Genomic DNA, 22,240 nt, shown 5'->3' on the forward strand with positions numbered 1-22,240 from the left:
GACTAGAACTTCCAGTGGTTATTCAACATTGTCTTGTTCCTAATCTTAGAGGGAAAGCTTTCATTCTTTCCCCATTGAAGATGATGTTAGCTGTGGGCTTTTCATATATTCTCTTTATCATGTTGAGAAAGTTCCCATTTATTCCTATCCTTTTAAGTGTTTTCATCAAGATAGGATGTTGAATTTTGTCAGATGCCTTTTCTGCAGCAATTGAGATGATCATGTGGTTTTTCTGCTTTAATTTGTTGATGTGGTTGTGCTGGTTTAAATCTGTTGTGGACCCCAGAGAAGCCATGTCCTTTAATCCTCATTCAGTATTGCTGGATGGGAGCTTTTTGATTATCCATGGAGATGTGACCCACCCTGTTGTGAGTGGTAACTTCTGATTAGTTTCCATGGAGATGTGTCTTCACCCATTCAAGGTGGGATTGCTTACTCGTGCCCTTTAAGAGGGACCATTTTATAAAAAAGCTTTAGAGCCATGAGAGCTCACACAGCCAGAGACCTTTGGAGATGAAGAAGGAAAATGCTCCCTGGGAGCTTCATGAAAGAATCCTAGAGAAAAAGCTAGAATATGTTGCCATGTCTGCCTTGTTCTTTTCCAGTTGCAAAAGAAACCTTAAATGTCATTAGCCTTCTTGAACCACAGTATCTTTACTGGATGCCTTAGGTTGGACATTTCTATAGCCTTCCTTTAATTTGGACATTTTCATGGCCTTAGAACTGTAAACATGCAACTTAATAAATTCCCCTTTTGATAAGCCATTCTGGTTCTGGTATATTGCTTTCCAGCAGCTTGCAAACTAGAACAGTGTTGAATTACATTAATGGATTTTCTTATGTTGAACCATCTTTGTGTACCTGGAATAAATCCCACTTGGTCATGGTGTATAATTCTTTTGATGTGCTGCTGAATTTGATTCGCAAGTATTTTGTTGAGGATTTCTGCATCTATACTCTTTAGAAAGGATGGTCTGTAATTTTCTTTTCTTGTAGTATCTTTGTCTGGCTTTGGTATGAGAGTGATGTTGGCTTCATAGAATTAGTTAGGCAGCCTTCCCTCCTCTTCAGTTTTTTTGAAGAGTTTGAGCAGCATTGATATTAATTCTTTCTTGAATGTTTGGTAGAGTTCACATGTGAAGCCATCTGGTCCAGGACTTTTCTTTTGGGGGAGCTTCTTGTTGACTAACTCAATTTTTTTACTTGTGATTGGTTTGTTGTGGTTGTCTATTTCTTCTCAAGTCAATGTTGGTTATTCATGTCTTTCTAAGAATTTGTCCATTTCGTCTATGTTATCTAGTTTATTAGCATATAGTTGCTCATAGTATCCTCTCTTTACCTCCTTTATTTCTGCAGAATCAGTGGTTATGTCTCCTCTTCCATTTCTGATATTATTTATTTGCATTCTCTCTCTCTCTCTCCCTCTCTCTCTCTCTCTCTCTCTCTCTCTCTCTCTCTCTCTCTCTCTCCCTCCCTCCCTCCCTCCCTCCCTCCCTCCCTCTCTCTCTCTCTCTCTCTCCCTCCCTCCCTCCCTCCCTCCCTCCCTCCCTCCCTCTTTCTCTCTCTATTTTGTCAAGCTAGCTAAGGGTCCATTGATTTTCTCAAAAAAAAAAAACTTCTGTGTTTTTTTAAAATGTGTTGATTTTCTCTATTGTTTTCATGTTCTCAGTTTCATTTATTTCTGCTCTAATCTTCATGATTTATTTCCTTTTGTTTGCTTTGGGGTTAGTTTGCTGTTCTTTCTCTAGTTCTTCCAAGTGAACAGTTAGTTCTCTATTTTTGCTCTTTCTTCTTTTTTTTTTAATTTTGTTATTTTTATTATTTTACATAAGCAGGCACCGGGAACCGAACCCAGGTCTCTGGCATGGCAGGCAAGAACTCTGCCACTGAGCCATCACCATTGCCCATCTTCTTTTTTAATATAGGCATTTAAGGTAATAAGTTTCCCTTTTAGCCCTGCCTTTGCTGCATCCCATAAATTTTATATGTTGTGTTTTCATTTTCATTTGCTCGAGATATTTACTGATTTCTTTTGTAATTTCTTCCTTGTCCCACTGGTTGTTTAAGAGTGTGTGGTTGCATCTCCATATATTTGTGAATTTTCTGGCCCTCTGTCTGTTATTGATTTCCAACTTCATTCTATTATGATACAATAAAGTGTTTTGTATGATTTCAGTCTTTTTAAATGTATTGAGACTTGCCTTGTGACCCAGCATATGGTCTATCCTTGAGAATGATCCATGAGCACTTGAGAAAAATGTGTATCCTGCTTTAGTGGAGTGTAATGTTCTGTAAATGTCTGTTAAGTCTAATGCATTATTGTATTATTTAAATTCTCTGTTTCTTTATTGATCCTCTGTCTAAATGTTCTGTCCATTGATGAGAGCATGGAATTGAAGTCTCCAACTATTATGGTAGAGGTGTCTGTTTCTCCCTTCAGTGTTGTCAGTGTTTGTGTCATGTACTTTGAAGCACTCTGGCTCAGTGCATAAATATTTATGGTTGTTATGTCTTCTTGTTGAATTGTTTCTTTCATTGACATATAGTGTCCTGCTTTGTCTCTTTTAATTGTTTTACATATGAAGTCTAATATATTGGAAATTATATAGCTACTATATAATTTTTTATATTATATAGTGTAATATATAATTATACTTTTTTCTGTATAAGAAAAGTATAATGCTTTTTTTAATTGTTCTTTGCATGAAATATCTTTTCCTAACTTTTCATTTTCAACCTATTTTTGTCTTTGGGTCTAAAATGAGTCTCCTGTAGATAGCATATAGACAGGTCCTGTTTTTTAATCCATTCTGTCAGTCTGTGTCTTTTGATTGGGGAGTTTAACCCATTAACATTTAATGCTATTACTATAAAGGTAGTACTTTCTTCTACCATTTTGTCTCTTGGGTTTTATATGTCATATCTAATTTTTTTTCTCTTTTTACCTTTACTGATATTCTTCCTTTCTACATTCTTCTCCAGACCTCTCTCTCCTCCCTTTTCCTGTCTGCAGTAGTGCTCCCTTTAGTTTTTCTTGCAGAGCCAGTCTCTTAGTCACAAATTCTCTCAGTGATTGTTTCTCTGAAAATGTTTTAATCTCCCCCTCAATTTTGAAGGACAGTTTTGCTGGGTAGAGAATTCTTGGTTGGCAGTTTTTCTTCTTTAAAATCTTAAATATATCATACCACTGCCTTCTTGCCTCCATGATTTCTGTTAACAAATTCACACATAGTCTTACTGGGCTTCACTTGTATGTAATGGATTGCTTTTCTCTTGCTGCTTTCAAAATTCTGTCTTTCCCTTTGACATCTGACAATCTATTTAGTAAGTACCTGAGAGTATATATCTATTTGTATCTATTCTGTTTGGGGTTCATTGCTCTTCTTGGATCTTTAACTTTATGTCTTTCATAAAAGATGGGAATTTTCAGTGAGTATTTCCTCATTCATCTTTCTCCTCCTTTTCCCTTCTCTTCTCTTTCTGAGACACCTATAACACATATATTCATGCGCTTCATATTGTCATTCAATTTCCTGAGACCCTGCTCATATTTTTCCATTTGTTTCCCTATATTTTCTCTTGTGTGTCACATTTCAGATTTCCAGTCCTCTGGTTCACTAATCCTTTCTTCTGTCTCTTCAAACTGATTGTTGTAGGTTTCCATTGTTTTTTCATCTCTTCTTTTGTGCCTTTCACTCCCATAAGTTCTGGAATTTGTTTTTTCAACCTTTCAAGTTCTTCTTTTTGTTCACCCAATATCTTCCTTATATCCTCCCTCAACTTGTTGATTTGATTTTTTATGTGATCTTCCATGTCTGTTCAGACATTCTGAATTAGTTGTTTTGACTCCTGTATCTTATTTGAATTATTGGTTTGTTCCTTTGACAGGGCCATATCTTCAATTTTCCTAATATGACTCATTATTTTTTTCTGGCATCTAGGCATTTGATTTCCTTAATTGGTTTATTCTGGAGGTTGTTTTCACTCTTTTACCTAGGGTTTTCTTGCTGGATAGCTTTGTTCTCTATCTGTTCTTTGACATTCAGTTCAACTTATTCTAGATCTCTAGCCAAGGTTATTTAACAGAGAAGAATTTCTCAGTTCTTGTTTTTCTGTTTCTTGCCCTGCCTATATAGAGACTTTTTTTGTTTGAAGAGGGTCTCTTCAGATGTTATAGACCCGAGTCAAATTTTCCCAGACAATACAGGCCCACATCTCAGGAGGAAGGAGTCACCAGCATAAGTTTTCCCTACGAGTGAGACCCTGCAGGTTGTCAGACTTTCCTATGAAGCCTCTAGATTCTGTGCTTTTCTTGTCCTTCCCAGCATGTGGCACTTCTCTGCCCGTGGCTTCCCACCTGTAAAGTGATGTGGTGCCTTTGATTTCAGCAGATTGTCCCCCCAAAGGGTATGTTTGAGAAAGAGGTGTGGTTGTAGTTTGCATTAATTGCTTCAGTTTTCCAGTCCCTTGGGCCTGAATTCCTTGAAGGAGGGATTCTATTTGAGCTGAGCCCCACCTTCTTCTTGAGGAAAATACAACATTTAGAGAATTAACTCCTTTCACCTTGCTAGTTACTTAGTCTCTTAGAGAAGCTTGATTCTCCCCTTGTCTGGGGCAGTGCTGGACCCTGAGAGGGCTTCCAATTCTATCTAATGAGCTGTTAAGGAGTTGAAAAAAAGCAGAAAAAATCCCTTTTCAGAACTGGGCCCACTCCTTGGGTTTGTCAATCAAGAGCTTAATTGATAACATGGCTCTATGTGTCTCCAGGCTCTGTGTGCCTCCTTTTCTTGGGGTCCACCCCTCTCCTAGTATTTTTGTGCTGCCTGGCTCAAAAAACCCTTGGTTTTTTTTCCCCTGTTGGCCCCACACCCTCTCTGCCAGGACAAAAACTCCTAGAATGTTTATTGCTTATTCCAGGTTTATCTATATTGGGGGCCTATTTTCGGTAGTCAGAATTTGTTAATTAATTCCACAATTGGAGCTTTGCTGAGCTAAGCTCTTGTTACTAATGAAGTCTGTTTTCTTTCCCCTCAGGGAGCCAACATGGCATGCCATAGGGGAGGGGCATCAGCCTCCCAGCTTGGGGGACTTTAAAGTTCTATGTCAGGTCTCAGCCCTGGTCCATACTGGTGTACTCTGTGTGTTTGATCACTGATGTAGCCCCAGCTGTGTTCTGTACTGTTCCTGGCTATTTACTAGCTGCTCTGGAGGACAAATTAAATTTCATACTTCACTAAGCCACCATTTTTCCCCACCTTGCCTTTAAATATTGCTCTTAAATGGACAGATGGGCAAGAGCTCCATCTTTAGTGTCTTGAGTTAAAAGAATCTATAGGGCCTTGTCATGGAATCCAAACTGAGAACAGCACTCACGAGGAATTACGGTTAAAGTTCTAGCTAGGGCATTAAGGAATTCTCACACTTCAGAGACTAGATCAAGTGAAGTCTTTGCTTCTTTCTGTTATCTGCATCTTAGTTTCTACATTGTTTGATAATGTTAAAGTCAGACAGTGACCCAAAGAAAAGAAAGGAGTTGGAAATCAAATTAGCTAATTTTACTCTCTTAGTAACTTTAATAAATGGTTTGTCAGAGCAATAGCTAAACTATGGCTTGGGTGAAATGTGGATTTTTATTATTTAAGCTTTCTTTGTTCCCTGTTAGCAGAGAATTTAAGAATTGCCTTTATAGTTTCGCCCATTATTTTGGATAAGAACGTAATGTGATTTATATTCTTTAGTAGGTTTTAAATTTCATTCATTATCCAAATTCAATACAGTAATATTGGCAGTGAGTATAAAAATTAAAATTACAAAACATGGTATTGAGCTAAAAAGGATAAAAAGGGAGGGAAATACCCACATACATTGGGGAAAGAACATGTAGTATAGAAATTCAATATAGTGAGGGAAGTGGAAATAAGGAGGTAACAAGAACCCTGGGATAATAATTGAGGATGAAAACCTCAATGAGCTATTTAAACAGTTCTTAGGACCTCAGTGAGTGAAAATAAGCAAAATTTGGCCTTTCAGAAATGAAGGGAGAAATAGGATGCAGATGAGTGAAAATAAGCAAAATTTGGCCTCTCAGAATTGAAGAGAGAAATCACTCAGTAAGAAATAAGCCTTTTTAAATAACAGGTAAAATTCAATTGAGTGACATTGGTGTCAGGTAGACAAAAAGTTTCCATTGGAAGATGCTGGATTCTTCTTATACTGTAATTTGATTCAGTAAGTATCAAATGGATACATATAATGTGTCAAATACTGAAATGGATGCTGCAGATCCAGAAATGAAAGTTATTCTTTGTACCTAGAAGGACAAGATATAGCCAGATCAACTGAATGTGCAGTAAAGTGCACACCTATGGGGGCACAGTGGACGATCAGCTAACTCACTCTGCCTATAGGAATTAGCCAAATGGAGAGAAAGGAGAAAGGTATACTTGACACTAGGAACAATGTAAGTCAAAGCATGATAGAAAAAGATTACAGTGAGTTTATTTAATGATTTAATACCTTCACACACCAATATTGATGCGTGAATGTAAATTTAGTCTGTTTTCAATTAAATGTCAACTATTGATTATTGTTAAAGAAGGAGACCATAAATCAATATATCTGAATTCAAAAAGGCTGAATTTATGGCTAACTTAAGTATAGACGGTTTAGCTAGTTGGCTATGTTCTCAACTGAGCAAAGCAAACTGTTTATGTTAGGGTTTTAGGGAGGAATTTATTTGAATTAGTGTTGGTTTCAAAGGTAGGAGTAGGTGGCTGTTAATCTTAGAAGTGTGGTTTGTGTTCATTACAGAAACAGGTGTGGATCAATGTCAGCCTTAGAAGAGGATTCCATGGAGTGGATCTGCCACTGATTGGCTGCCTTGCAGAGTGTGAGGCTATCACTGACTGATTGGTTCACTGAATCAAGTTGTCATCGATTGATTAATTGGGTTAAAAATCACATTTAATGTTTACTTGTTACCATGGCTATAGAACAATTATAGGCTAGGAGTATAGGGACTTCCATATATTCCCATACTCCCTTTTGGTCTTCTCTCAGCCAAAGCAGCAAAAGAGACCATCAGGGATTGCCAAGGTATTCACAACTGTTGTTGATTCTTCTCGAAAGAAAGGTTTTGTTTGTGGGTCAGATTTTCAGTTTGCAGTGTCTATCAGCATGAGTTCATGACCTTTTCATCTTTAAATCATTTGTTGAATAATTTTTTAGGACTGTGGGTATATAGATTTAATACTGGATAAACTCATCAAAACAACTGTGCAGCAAACAAATATAACTAAAAATATTTCAAGAAGAAACTGAAGGATACCTTAATCCATAATCTAAATTGTTTTAGATCAGACCATGATAACTCCCTGAGTCTTCCTTAATAATCAAGTTGCCTTTTCATTTTGCTTAGTTAGAAATTGTTCTGCCTCACCTGTGGTATTAATTCAGGTACAAAATGAAGTGTTAGCAAATACACACACTCTGGTTAGCAAAATAAAATCCAAAGTTACATTGTTAATCGTACTTGGACAAAGGTTTTAAATTTGTTAGTTTTTTCCACAGGGCATGTTCTTTACTATGTTGTATATCAAACACTGTGAGAAACAAATTTTTGAGGACTGAGTTGAACAACACCTGTAGATGGTATTGTTATACTCAGATGTTTCTTCCTACGTTTCTCAGGAAGGGTTTCATTCTTTCAGTTTCTTTATAAGAAGACATAGTCCACTGCGGGTTTTGGAAAACCGTATATTTGAAATGGTCTAATTAATAGATCAATTAATTTGGGTCCTGGATTGGCATCAAAAAATCTAATTCCCATATAGCTGCATTAGAATGTGATCAGACTTGCTATTAGCTATAGGTATATTGTCTTTGGGTCTCATGATAAAATGTCACTATTACATTCTAGGAAAACTTGTATTCCCTTCTCCAAGTGCAAGGACATTTTTCTTCTTTTTGTATTGTATTGGTGTTGGTCTTATTAGTATAACATATTTTTATACCATACTTCAAATTGGCTGTACAAGCAATAGCTTGGGAAAGCCAAATTATAAAGTTAGGATGGTCATTGTTTTGGCTTAAAAAAACCACCAGTATGAGATATACCAGAACTGGAACGACTTTTAAAAAGGTGAATTTAATAAGTTACAAGTTTGCAGTTCTAAGTCTATAAAAACTGTCCAAACTAAAGCATCCAGGAAAAGCTACCTTAAGTCAAAGAACATCAGTGGGTCAGGAACCCCTCTGTCAGCTGGGTAGTCATGTGGATGGCATCTGCTGGTCCCTTGCTCCTGAGCTCTGTTTTCAGCCTCTGTTCTTGTGGGGGTTTCTCACTTTGCTTCTCCTGGGCTGGCTTTCCTCTCTGGGCTGGCTTTCCTCTCTTGGCTCCCTTAGCCCTCTCCAGGTTTTAGCTTGCTTAACATCTCATGGCAACATCTGCAGGGCTCCAAACTTCTCCAATCATCGTGTCTCTGTTCTCCAAGTATCTGCATCTGTGTCAGCTCTCTCTCTCTCTCTCTGTCGGCTCTGTCATTTCTGTCAGCTCTGAGGCTTCTTGTAGGAGCAAGGGTTAAAACAAGACCTGCAGAATTTGTTGGGAGCAGCTGGCATCAGCATGGTGGTGGCAGTCAACTGTGGAGATTGTATTCTGCTTTATGGAGAACAGTCTGGGAGGAAGAGAATGTTTGTTAACCCCAAATGGTTATCTTAAGTATAAAGGCAGAGAGCACTGAAATAAAAACACTTTGTTCCCTCACGAAATGCATGCATGCCTTTTGTCACCCTGCAGTATGTAAGCAGGATCTGGTTAAGAATAAAGTTGTCTGTTGTCTGTTGTGACTAATCTTCAGACCCCCTGATCCCGTCTCTCTCTCTCTTGTCATTCCTTAATATCCTTCAAGCTCCGGTCCATGGGAAGCAACAGCTTCTGCCATTTTCTGGCTTTCTCCAAAATGTTTCCTCTTTTAAAGAATTCCGGTAAACTAATCAAGACCCACCTGGAATGGGTGGAGTCATACCTCCATCTAAACAAAAGTTCACACCCACAATTGGGTGTCTCCCATCTCCATGGAGATAATGCAATCAAAAGTTTCCAACCTACATTACTGAATCAGGATTAAAAGAAATGGCTTATACCCCCCCAAGATTGGATCAGGATTAAAACATGGCTTTTCTGAGGTAAATAATACTTTTAGACCAGCACAGTCATTACCTCTAGTAAAGACTAGACTTAGAAAACCAATAGTGAAAAAATATGATCAAAGGGATAAAGAACAAAAGTACACAAAGAAAAGTACAACAGTGGCCTTAGTGAAATCTTGTTCTGATATTTTGAACAGAAACTGTCTGCTTTGTGCATCTTGTTACTCCAAGGATTTTCCCTGGACGATATGCTTCTGGAGATTATCTAGAGAACCTCAGTTTAAGGTCTCTTTAATGGGTGTATGTCCAATTCTATTTACCTCCTAAAGCTATTTGAAAATGTTCAGCCACATCTTAGAGATCTTTTAAATCAGCAGTTTTCCAATATTTTTTTTCTGAAACCCTTATTTCAGGTTTGGATCCATTTACAAAAAGAAAGAACAAAGCTTACTTTGCCTTAGGTGTTTGGGTTTAGCCCAGAAAGTTGTTTGAAATTTTCCTAGTCTATTTTTAAAGTCTCTTATCACTTCATCATCATTGCGTTTACAATTTTGAATCTTTGCTTCCCTATTACTGATCGGCCACTATTCAGATAATTATGTAGAGAAAGTTCCTGCCACAAAAAGCTTATAATCTTATTTATGAACTAGAACATAACCTTAAGTAAGTAAACAATCTGCCTTGATATTTTGAGTTCTTAGTAGTGCAAAAGCTTGATTTCCTGGAATTATTGGAAAATAAAAGCTTCCACATAGTTACATTTTACAAATAACTGATGCCAGCACCTTTAAGTACCAAAATTTGATAACATTCTCATTGAGAAAAAATATTTTAAGCCTTATAAAAGTTTTCTTTGAAGGAATTAACATTTAACAAGGAATTATTAAATCATAACATTTTATGTGTATTGTCCTCACAATATCCTGCAAAGGTAAACTCTTTGTATATTTTTATCATACACATAGTATGATTAAATACAGGATACAAACCCAAATCTGTCTTTAGTTTCAAAATTAAAATAACTGTTTAAAGGGAGGGCAGTGGTGGCTCAGTGGCAGAATTCTTGCCTGCCATGCCAGAGACCCGGGTTTGATTCCCAGTGCCTGCCCATGCAAAAAAAATAATAACTTTTTAAAATTATTCAGTCATTAAAAGCTTCAAAAAATTATGCTCCTCTGTATATGAGTGATGTGCATTGACTATTGACTTATGTAGGACTGTTTGCCCCCTAAACTAGAAGGCCACAGATTGCTGTGTTTTGATGGTTCTTTCTTTTCTTCCCCGCTGTCAGTGACTATTTCCTTACTTCTCACTGCTGTCACTGTATTATCTAAGATTGTGCACGCGAGAGTGTTGTATTAGTTTTATAATGCTGCCAGAAAGAAATGTATAAGAAACGGAATGGCTTTTAAAAAGAGAATTTAGTAAGTTACAAGTTTACAATTCTAGTGCTGAGAAAATGTCCAAACTAAGGTACCAACAAGAGGTTACCTTCACTCAAGAAAGGCTGATGCCATCCAGAATACCTCTGTTGGCTTGGAAAGCACGTTGTTGGCAACTGCTGGTCCTGAAAAGCAAGAGCTCCTGGGCTTTGTTGCTTCCAGCCTGCTTCCTTACTTGGCATCTGTGGCCTTCAGTTAGCTCCTCCAGGACACAACTCTGGATTCTGGTTTCCTTAGCACCTCATGGGTATGCACATAGCGACTTCTGCTGGGCACCACATCTCCAAAATTTGGGTCTTGTGTTGACTCTGTCAGTTCTGAAGCAGTTATTCTTCAAGTGTCTGCATCTGCCCTGGGCTTTCTCCAAAATATTTCCTCTTTTAAAAGATGCTAGTAAACTAATCAGGACCCACCCTGAATGGGCAGAGTCACATCTCCATCTAACTAAAAGGTTACACCCACAATTGGGTGTGCCACATCTTCGTGGAGATAATGTAAATGAAAGTTTCCACTCTACAATATTGAATCAGAGTTAAAAGAAAAGTTGCCCCCACATGATTGGAACAGGATTAAAACATGGCTTTTCTGGGGTACATAATATTCTCAAATCGGCACAATTGTACATAAAATTGTGCATATAGATTTTCCCTACAATTGTACATACATACATACAGCCATCATTTGCTGGAATCACTCTGTCTTCCTGCATTTTGGGTCCAAGAACCTGTTCTTTCTGCTTTCTTCATTTTCTACCATTTTAAATATACACCAACAACATTACTACACATTTACATAAGCCTGTTTTTCTGTATAAAGTAGGTACACATTTCTAAGTGTGGAACTCTGAAATGTAGAGAATTTGTGCTATGGGAACCAAAAGGGGAATCATTAAAGTACCAAACATTGTGTTTAACACTGATCCTAGAGTTTTTATTTGAATTATAAAGGTTTTTAAATTATTGACCTCAGTTAAAATTTGTGCTTACTCTTTACTTGTAGAAATGTTTGTCTCTGGGGAAGCATGTTGGCTCAGATACCATGAATAATTTAATTTTAGATGAAACTAACAACTTGAATTATGACAAACCAGCCAAGGGACGTATTAGTTAGACATGGATAGTTTTTCTGGAAATTTATAAATTGCCTTCTCACAATAAAAATATAGAAAAAATATAGCTAGATTTTTTTTTTTGCTTAAGTCAGTCCACTTTTCATGTGTTTACATGTGTACTTTATCAGTTTTATCACATTATAATTGACTTTTCTGTTGGATTACTTCCTGGAAACCTTACAATAATTTAAATAGTCTATATAAGCCTTATGGGTAAACAGGTACCCTATTGAAAATCCAGATTTTTAATCCTGGCTGATTTTCATTTTAACTTTTTTTTCTAAGAATATTCTCAGGAACATATCCATATTTTTTAGGAAGTGTGAGAAAGAGTGGTACTGTGTACTTAATGACAGAACCAATTGAAACCCTTTGGGAAAGAAACCAAATGAAAGGATGCTGTTTAAGGTCATGCATTTTAATATGCCTTTTTTTTTTTTTTTTTAAGAAAAACCTTTTTTCACTTGTACTGTGAAAGCTCAATATAAAAGATAAACTAGTTAAGCTACTTTAATCCAAAATATATCCTAATCTTCTAAATATGTCCCTAGAAATGGCATTGCAGAAAATTTAGGTTAAAATATCTTATTGCTATAAGAATATATTACCTTTTTGTTTTGAAGTTTTGTTTGTTTTTGCATGGGCAGGCACCGGGAATCAAACCGGTGTCTCCAGCATGGCAGATGAGAACTCTGCCTGCTGAGCCACCGTGGCCCACCCTGTTCTGAAGTTTTAAATCCTATTTTTATAAATAATAAAGTAGAAAATAAATTTAATGAACTTTCTACTAATGATGTTTTGGAAAAGGTAGGACCATCTCAGTTCCACTTCATTAAAACCTAGTTTGTGAGCCCTATTACAAAATACTGATCAAAATTCAGTACCAGAAAACCAAAATAAAAAAGTATGTGGATAGAATAAACTAGCAAATATTTTAGATTTCTTCCTCTTTGACATGCTTTTGAATAAAGTATGCTTGTTTCAAAATGAAATGTATATTCATAATATACTTTGAATTCCCATAAAGTGTTTTTAAAAAATCAAATTCTATTCAGAAGTTGCTTGAGTTTGATGGGTCAGGCAAAATCAAACATAGAAAGTAAGGACTAGGATCCTGTTTGTGAAAACATTTAGACCCTTTCACAAATTGTCCCCAGCTGCCTTTCCATCCCCATTTTCAGCCACTTTCCTCCCAACCCTACACAACCTCAACTGTACCACACAAACTGAAGGTCATTTTCTGAACATATCTCACTTGCCTTTGCTTATCCTTTTTCCTCTGCTTGTAATGCATCTTCTTTCTTCTAAGTTCTATTCATCTTTCAGGGCCCAGCAAAAAATGCCATCTCTGCTTGGTAGTTTGTGTGACCCCCCATGGTCAGAATTAATTGCTCTGGTTCTTCCACAGTACTGTACTTTACCTCTACCACATTCGTATCACACTATATTCAAGCTGATGAGGGAAAGAGACTTTGTCTTTACATCTCTGTGTCTGTTCCAAAAGCCAACCCTGAGCCTGGCATATGCAATAGATACTTAAATATTGGTCTACTCAGTAGAATGTTCTCATCTCAAGGACATGAATAGGGTATCCTATTCTTTCCTCATGTAAAAAGCCCCAGAAATCATCAGAGTTAGGAGTCTTTTTTAAATAGGAACTTTTCGTTTTCCTGTGTAGAGAGACAGCTAATATTAAGCCTTCCCAGACAGCCAATATACCAACTATGCATGTGTTTTCTCCAGGACACAATTTTGTGCCTCATTAGTTTACTGGAAACAATACTGCATTGTGTAAGTCTAACTCTCAGCTTGAACACCATTAAAGAGTAATGAGGAGAAAAGTTACATAAAAGGTTCAAGTCATTATAGTAAATGCATTTCTCTTTAATGATAAATTATTTTATGAGATGAAAGGACCTAGATTTAAAATTCCATTGTGGTAATATTTTCTTTTGTTTTGATAAAATTCTAAGCACTTTTTTTTTTTTTAAATAAGTGGTTCTCAAATTACCTAGGTTGCTTATTAGAAGGCAGGTGCCTAGTCCTCTCCCTTGGGAAATTTTGAATCAGAAGGTCTGAATTAGGACCTAGGAATCTGAATTGTAGAAAGCATCCAGGCCATTTTCATGCAAATAATCATAAAACCACCTTTTGAAAACATGAATATGGTGAGGAAAGTGGAAAAGTAATATGTAGAAAGGAAGAATCAATACTCAAAATATTTACTAAGTATTTACTATATAAGCCATATCCTGGACTGGTTTTTAGAAGAAACACAGAGATAATATTGCCTTAGACAGCATTGTCTATTCAAATATTCTAAGTAGATAAGTGAGATTATTTGTACCAAGGATCCTGGAATTTTTGTTATCAGAGCAGGCTACTTGGTATGTTCTGATCTAATTCCAAAAGTGTTCTGGGCTTAGATACATATTTCTTAATCACATGCTGAACAAGGGAAGAAATATGCTTTTACAAGTTGCCAGAAAAGTCAGACAGGTGTTCCTTGTGCTTCTTTGTTTTGAGAGAATACTTGAATTTAGAGATGCGATAGCTGAAGTAGCTTTGAACTCTGATGAATGGTTCACTTTATTTTTGACAGTACGTATCCAAAAAATCTATTTCCAATTAAGCATATGAAGGATTTGGAACCTTGATTATCTGACACCCTCAATGGGGAACTTGGAAATAAGTACTTTCAGGGACCAAAGTTTGTATATGGCTGTCAAATTGAAATTTAGGAATAATTTATATCATTGTATCCTAAAAAATTTACAGGGTTGATAGCTCCACATTTCATTGTGACAATGAAGTAATAATTGTACTTTATTTAATCAGTGTGTATTATAATGATGTATTATATATGGTTTCATATTTGCCTTTGATTTCCCAGTAAACTGCGAGTGCCTGTGGACAAAAACTAATTTTAAACTTGTTATTCCATGGCACCTATGTATTCAACATGAAGTACATATTCAAAATATACTTAAAAGTAATGATAGAAACTTCCAGGAAGATGGCCCAATAGAGTAGCTCAAGATTAGCCCTGCTCCATGGAAAAGTTAGAGAAGGGACAGGAGGGTGACTGAGGCAGCGATTTGGGAGTGCGGCAGACCTGGGAGAGCCTTCTGCACCACATGGGGTTGCAGAGGCCAAGGAACTGAGAAGCCGAAAGTTAGCACCTGGCACAGAGGCACGGAGCCTTGGAGCCCGTGGGAGGGCACAGATGTGAGTGCAGGACTAGGAAGTAAACCAGGCTGCATTCCTTGGGCGCACTACCCTCACCAGTGCAGCCCCGTGACCAGCAACTCACCCCACACCACATACACCTGAACCCCATCACCTGCTCCCATTCCCCAAGCTCCAGGTGCCCCCATCCCATAAGCCCTCAGTGAACGTACCTGCCCCACCCCCCCACCCCAAGTGCAGCCCTACCTACCTCTCCTGCACTCCTCCCAAGCACTATTTCCCCTTCCCTGTTCCCTCTAGGCTGTTGCCAGTGCATAAAGGCTGCGGGCACTAACTTCCATACCTAGGGTACCCCTGTCCCCCTGCCCATAGTGTCACACAGCCTCACTCTGCCCCCTTGGAGCTCTGCACATCCACATCTGTTTACAGTACTCTCAGGCACATGGCCTGCGCATGGCTCTCAGCCTCCCTTCCCAGCTCATGGGAAAGTACCGACCTGCGCAGCTGGGTCACATCTGCCACTAATCCAAGAAGGCATAGTGCTGACCTGCTGCCACAGCTCTACACATGTGCACAAAGGGCCCCATGCCTTAGAGCAACGCACACCAGTGTTACACCCCCCACCCAGATTGGTGCCCCCACACAGCTACATCCTCCCTGGGCACTGGGTGCCCATGTTCACAAGCATCAGCATAACATCCCCAACTTATACCTATACCTGCCCTGAAACAAATCACCGTACTGAGTGCCCCACCCTGTGCCTTGCTCCCTGCTGTACAACCATTCTGCAAACACAAGGCCTTAAACTACTGAAAGAAATCAACTCCCAAAATAAATCAATCAAGCTATTTACATGCCACCAAGACAGCAGAAGATCACTAAGTATATCACAATGAAGACAGATATAGCCCTGCCTAATGACCGAATTAAAACACCAGAGGAGACACAGACAGTGGAACAACTAATCAAAGATGTTCATTCAATTCTACTTAATAAAATAAGTGGGATAACAAATGACATAAAGGAGATCAAGAAGACAGTAGAAGAGCATAAAGAGGAATTTGAAAGAATAAATAGAAAAATAGCAGATATCACAGAGATTTATAGAGTCTGTTGACTAAATAAAAAACAAACTTGTGGCACACAACACCAGATTTGAAGAGACAGAAGAAATAATAAGTGATGTAGAGGACAGGATAATTGACTTTGAAGACTCAAAACAGCAAATGGCAAAAAAAAGATGGAAAAAATTGAATTGGAACTCAGGGAAGTGATAGACAAACGAAGGCATACAAATATAAGAATCATTGGTGTCCCAGAAGGAGAAGAGAGAAGTAAAGGGCTAAGAAGAGTAGTTGAGGTTGGGAGAAAACTTCCCAACCCTCAAAAAGGACATAAATATACAAGTCAAAGAAGCCCAGTGAACTCCAAACAGAATAAATCCAAACGGGCCTTCCCCAAGACACATACTAATCAGTCTGTCAGATGTTGAAAAGAGAAGCAGAAAATCTTGAAAGCAGCAAGAGAAGATCAATCTGCTACATACAAGGGAAACTAAATAAGACTAAGTTCAGACTATTCAACTGCACCCTGGAGGCGAGAAGGCAATGGTAGGATATATTCAAGATCCTGAAAGAGAAAGACTTCCAGCCAGGAATTCTGTACCCAGCCAAATTGCCCTTCAAAATTGAGGGATAGATTAAAGGTTTCACAAAGAAGTCCCAAAAGAATTTGTCAAGAAATACTAAAAGATTAAGTTCTGCCTGCTGAAGAAAAAAGACAGGAGAGGGAGGCCTAGAGGAGGGCACAGAATTGAAGAGAACCACTAAGGATAATTTAAAGAATACAAAGAGAAAGAGGGAAAAGAATATATAGATCTGACAAAATTAAAAAGATAAGATGATGGAATCAGGAAATGCCTTTTCAGTAATAAATTTGAATGTGAACAGACTAAATTTACCAATTAAAAGATATAGATTGGCAGAATGGATTAAGAAACATAATCCAGCTATATGCTGCTTACAAAGAGACTCATTTTAGATACAAAGATACAAATAGATTGAAAGTGAAGGGATAGAAAAAGATTTTCCACGCAAGTTGTAACCAAAAGAATGCAGGAGTAGTTAAGCTAATATTGGACAAAATAGACTTTAAAAGTAAAGACACCATAAGAGACAAAGAAGGACACTATATACTAACTAAAGGATCTGTTCACCAAGAAGATACAATGATCACAAATGTTTATGCTCCTAACCAAGGAGCTCCAAAGTACATGAGACAGACATTGGCAAAACTGAAGGGAGCAATAGATGTTTCAATAATAATAGTAGGAGACTCCACTATACCACTCTCCTCTATAGATAGAACAACCAGACAGAAGATCAACAAGGAAATAGAGAAGCTAAATAACTTGATAAATGAATTAGACCTAGCAGACATACATGGTTCATTGAACCCCAAAACACAAGGAAATACATTCTTCTCTAGAGCTCATGGAGCATTCTACAGGACAGATCATATGCCGGGGCACAAAACAGGTCTTTATAAATTTAGAAACATTGAAATTATTCAAAGTACTTTCTCTGATCACAATGGGATCAAGCTTTATCTCAATAACCAAAGAACGAGAACATTCACAAATATATGGAGATTAAATAACACACTTTTAAACAATCAGTGCTTCTGTTAAAACGATACCATTTAAGTGGCTGTGTTTTTGTCATTGTACTATTAAAAAAATGCTCTTAAGTACTTTGATATGGAGTACTAACATGATAATTCATAATGTACAATAAAAAATTTGTTTTTCCAAAATATATATATATACTTATAGATTGCTTAAAATTAACTAGAAGTTCAAAGTGATTTGTTTCTGAAACCAGAGAATGTTTGGATGCTTCTAAAATGTTTAAGCCCCTGCTGGACAGTGATGATAATGTTATTAAGAATAAATGAGGAATATCTTAGCATAATGCTTTCTCAGCCTCTGATTTACTTGTATATGTTCACAGGAAAGTATAATGTTACACAGCCAAAGGGTAGTTGTGCAACCACACATTCTGTGCCTTGCTTTCATGAGGCAGAGGCAGTTTGCTAAAACCCAAACCAATAGCACGGGTTTGTTCAAAAAAGCAAATCTTAAGTATATCTTCATGCAATTTAATGTATAGAACCATCTCTACTTATGGCATATTATGAGAAACAGATCATATAGTTACCCCTAAGTCCTTACCAAAATGTTAAATTATATTTGATATCTTCAATTCACCAAGGCAGGGAAGAAGTTATATTTTAAAACATCATAAAAAGCTGGAACAAAGAATATGATGCTTTAAAGAAGAAAAATTATCAAAGAGAAATCCTTTCATTTTTAGTAAAATATATTATCTTTCTTCAATTAGTTTATCTTGTTATGGTCTTTTTTCATCAATACTTAATCAACAGATATTGTCAAGCATCCTTTAACAGAAAGACTTTTTGCTTGGCATCTTAGAGAATATAAAAACATGCATCTTTCCTTCAAAGGCTTCTATTATGTGTCTCCTACACTTTTTTTTCTTTTTGTATGCTGTATGGTGGGGGTCACATTTCATTCTTTTTCCATGTGAGTATCCTTTATTGCAGCACCACTTGTTGATTTTGTTATTGTTGTTGTTGTTGTTGTTGTGTTTTTGGACGTGCACAGGCCGGAAATTGAATCCAAGTCTCCCGCTTGGTAGCAAGAATTCTACCACTGAACTACCCTTTCATCCCCTCTCCTACACTTTTAAATGACAGAATTAATAATTCTTTGCAGGGCCACTTCATAGAAGTATCAGTAGAAACTTGGCCTGTGCCCTATTAGATTAGATCTAAACCAAGTTAGGAGAGATTAATGATTCATTGGGCAGGCAAATCTGGTGCGAAAAAACGATGAGACCCACAACTTTGTCCTCCCTTTATGGGCTCAGCCTCAAGATTCACTGAGGTCCCTGCGGGACAAGCTAGTGAAAAAGTTTAAGGAAGAAACTATGAAAACCCGAGCCCAAGGTTTGAAAGAACCAAACAGGGAAATCTCAGACTTTACACACTGGTATTGAAATCCAGTGAAGCTCAATACTGGGATAAGACATAAAGCCCAGGGGTTATAAACAGAGGGATTATTTGGAATCATATGGGACAGCAATTTTGTAATTGCAGGGTGTTTGGTCTCAGCTCCAGAACTTTCTATCCAGCTGACTACTTTATATTTGTACTTGGAAATTATAAGACATTTCAAACACTTTGTTTTTCCTCCAGAATCAAGAAATATCTCTAACAAATGGAACTTGGTCTTTTCAGCTCTTTAAATCTGATTTTTGTGGTAAACTGTTTTGGATAGTGTTCTAGTTTGCTAGCTGCTGGAATGCAACACACTGGAGACAGATTGGCTTTTAATAAAAGGGGATTTATTTTGTTAGTTCTTCAGAGGAAAGGCAGCTAACTGTCCACTGAGGTTCTATCTTATGTGGGAAGGCACAGGATGGTCTCTGCTGGCCTTCTCTCCAGGCCTCTGGGTTCCAATAACATTCCCCAGGGTGATTTCTTTCTGCATCTCCAAAGGCATGGGCTGAGCCGCGAGTACTGAGATGAGGTATGCTGAGCTGCTTGAGCTGTGCTACATTGCGTTCTCTCATTTAAACACCAGCCGATTAAGTCAAACATCATCATTCATTGCAGCAGGCACACCTCCTCACCGACTGCAGATGTAATCAGCAACAGATGAGGTTCACGTACCATTGGCTCATGTCCGCAGCAACAGAACTAGATGCCTTCACCTGGCCAAGTTGACAACTGAATCTAACTTCCACAGATAGCAAACAAGATGGGAAAAGATTATTGTGTTATTTTAGCCTGGTGAGGTAAAACTGCTTAAGGACTGTGATGGGTTAGGAGGTGAAGAGAATGGACTTAGTAAAAGTGAGGAGTAATCAATTCATGTTTTGTGAGCCCCAAGACTGAAGACTTGGAAAGTCTTCAAAGACTGGAAACATACTATTTATTAGCATAGGTTGGCATAATAGAAAATTTGGTAAAAGGCAAGTAAGCCTGTTTGCAACCCTATCTTGAAGGTCTTTTTTTTCTTGAAAAATAACCGAGACCCCTGTGTTAGACTATAGGAAGAGACAGGAAGCTAAGGTCTTTTAAGGTTTTAGACTTCAAATCTGGAATTCCAAAATGAGGCTTGAAATAAATCAAAGAGGTCTGAGAACTTATGTGAGAATAGAACAAATTGTCACAAGTTTTATATTAGCAGTAAATAGATTGTATTTAACATGCAAGTCAGAGAGTAGCTCATGCACTCAGATGCATGCACCAGTTTTATTCCTGGAAGCCTACAAACTGCAAAATCTGTTTCTGTCTTTCATGATGTCCACTTAACAGTTCCTGCCTCTCTCAAATTTTGTGACTAAACAAGTTACTCTAAATCACATCAGGGAGTAATTTCCCTTAGCTGAATGGAAGGCTAGGCTAAAATCTGTTCTTTGAGAATCTGATTCTCTGTAGCCAACTAAAAAGAAGCTTTTAAGATAGATTTGACCATAAAATTAGTAGGCGGTCAGTTATAGACATAGCAAGTAATTATGTCGACAGAAATCAAATCTGAGACTTCAACAACTTTAGAAAACACTGTTTTACCTATTTAACATCCTAGGACTTGAAAGAGAAAGGAAGTTAACATTTATTGAGTACCTACTACATGCTAGCCATTTTGTTTATGCAGTAAATGAGAATTAATACATAAAAGAATGTTCTTGTAATATTTGTGTATAGGTGCACAAGTTCCCCTTTACACTATTCCTCCTTTACACGATTACCTAATAATTTAATCTTGGCAACAGTTTATGAGATGGATTTTATCAGCCTTAATTTACTGATGAGAATATTTAGGCTTGGAGAAATTAAATCGATCCAATTTGTCCAGCTAGTAAGTGATGACACAGGGAAATGAACTTAGGTCTATCTTTTCTAAAAGCCCACATGCTTTTTCCATAACACAAAGGGAGCCCATTAAAGTAATTGTGTATATGTGTGGGTGGGTGTTTGTATTTCTAAGGCCGGCTTAGCAATGCAAGCAACTTTGGGAGCTTGTCAGAACTATTACAGTATCCCTTGTGTGTGATTTTCCCCCTCCAATTTTGGATCCAATGTTTGACATGCCTGTAGGAGAATAGAATAAGCCTGCCACCTTGAGGCAGTCCTACTGGCAGAAGGGTCTGGGGAAGTCTAAGGACCATTATATTCAAGGACACAGTGGATAGCATGTCCTTGGAGAATATCAGAGAAGCACAATTGTTCTCTCTTCTCTGCCCTCAGCCAGGGGTCTTGACAGACTTGGTGTGTCACAGCCTCCCCCTGTACCAGGAGAGATGTTTACTCCCATAACCCACAGAAGGGAAAGAATCTAGAATAGCCTAACACAAGAATAATGGGTACTGATATTTGAAGAAATGAAAAAAGGAAAGAGGAAGGCATTGCTCTCTTCTTTCATCTTCTCTATCACCTTCTACCCAGACCTCCAGCCCACCAAAAAAAAAAGGTATATATTTTGCATTTGAGGTCCATTTGAGTATGAACTGCAAAGATAATTTCAATTCATTCGCCCATTTTTGAATAAAGAAAAATCAGTCTCAGAGGCTCCAATAACATATAAATTAAAGATATGAAGGTATCTCATTGAAATTCTAAAGATGTGCTGATCATACCCTAGGAATTCTCTCATCAAAAGATTTCTCTTGTAGTGCTAGTGCTGACTTATTAATCATGCTTTTATTTGATTATTTATCTAATCAAGTTTCACCTTAAATTTAAGCTCATTAAATCTGCAGCTAATAGAGTGATCCTGAAAGTATATTTAATGGTGAAATTACATCCAAGTGAGACAGAGAATGTGTTCAAGCATTCATGGTCAGAAACAAAGACAGAGTAGCTTGTAAGCCCTTTTCACCCCCTTCCATAAAGCATGTGCATTTGCCTGCCAACCAAATTGAAAGGGCACATATCTAAATGATTAATTTTGTAGAGTAAAACCTGAACATTATAGTTAAATATACTTGGTAACAGAGCAATGAGAATGGCAAGCACTAATTATTCCAAAAATCAAGAGAATGATACCCATTCTTAATACGTATTGTATTGGAGCAGGTTTTCTAATGGGCTCTTCTGTAAAACTTCTGAATTAGATTCTGAATTTTGGTTGTCTCATGTGCCCCAACTTAACTCTCCAGGGACTTTCATTTAACCTGTTTGCTTCCACGTACTGATCTTTTAAAGAGGTTGTAAATGCAAGGCAGCCTAATTATATATTTGCTGGGTCTTGCAGAAACAG

At 37.5% G+C, this 22,240-nt stretch overlaps 1 protein-coding gene across 3 annotated transcripts in view; it reads left to right on the top strand.

Annotated features, from left to right (window-relative positions):
• The window catches only part of KBTBD12 (kelch repeat and BTB domain containing 12), a 96,421-nt gene that overhangs the window by 33,158 nt on the left and 41,023 nt on the right, over positions 1–22,240 (top strand). The window contains exon 5 of one of the 3 annotated variants that reach the window (XM_077116343.1): positions 6,811–9,969. The exons of the other annotated variants lie outside the window; for them this stretch is intronic. Within the exon in view, the coding sequence (XP_076972458.1) occupies positions 6,811–6,839 (29 nt within the window). The 3' untranslated portion in view covers positions 6,840–9,969. Of the gene's footprint in view, positions 1–6,810; positions 9,970–22,240 lie in introns of those variants that run through there. 3 annotated transcript variants of the gene reach the window in all.

This window comes from Tamandua tetradactyla, chromosome 9, assembly GCF_023851605.1.
Source record: "Tamandua tetradactyla isolate mTamTet1 chromosome 9, mTamTet1.pri, whole genome shotgun sequence".
Lineage (NCBI taxonomy): Eukaryota > Metazoa > Chordata > Mammalia > Pilosa > Myrmecophagidae > Tamandua > Tamandua tetradactyla.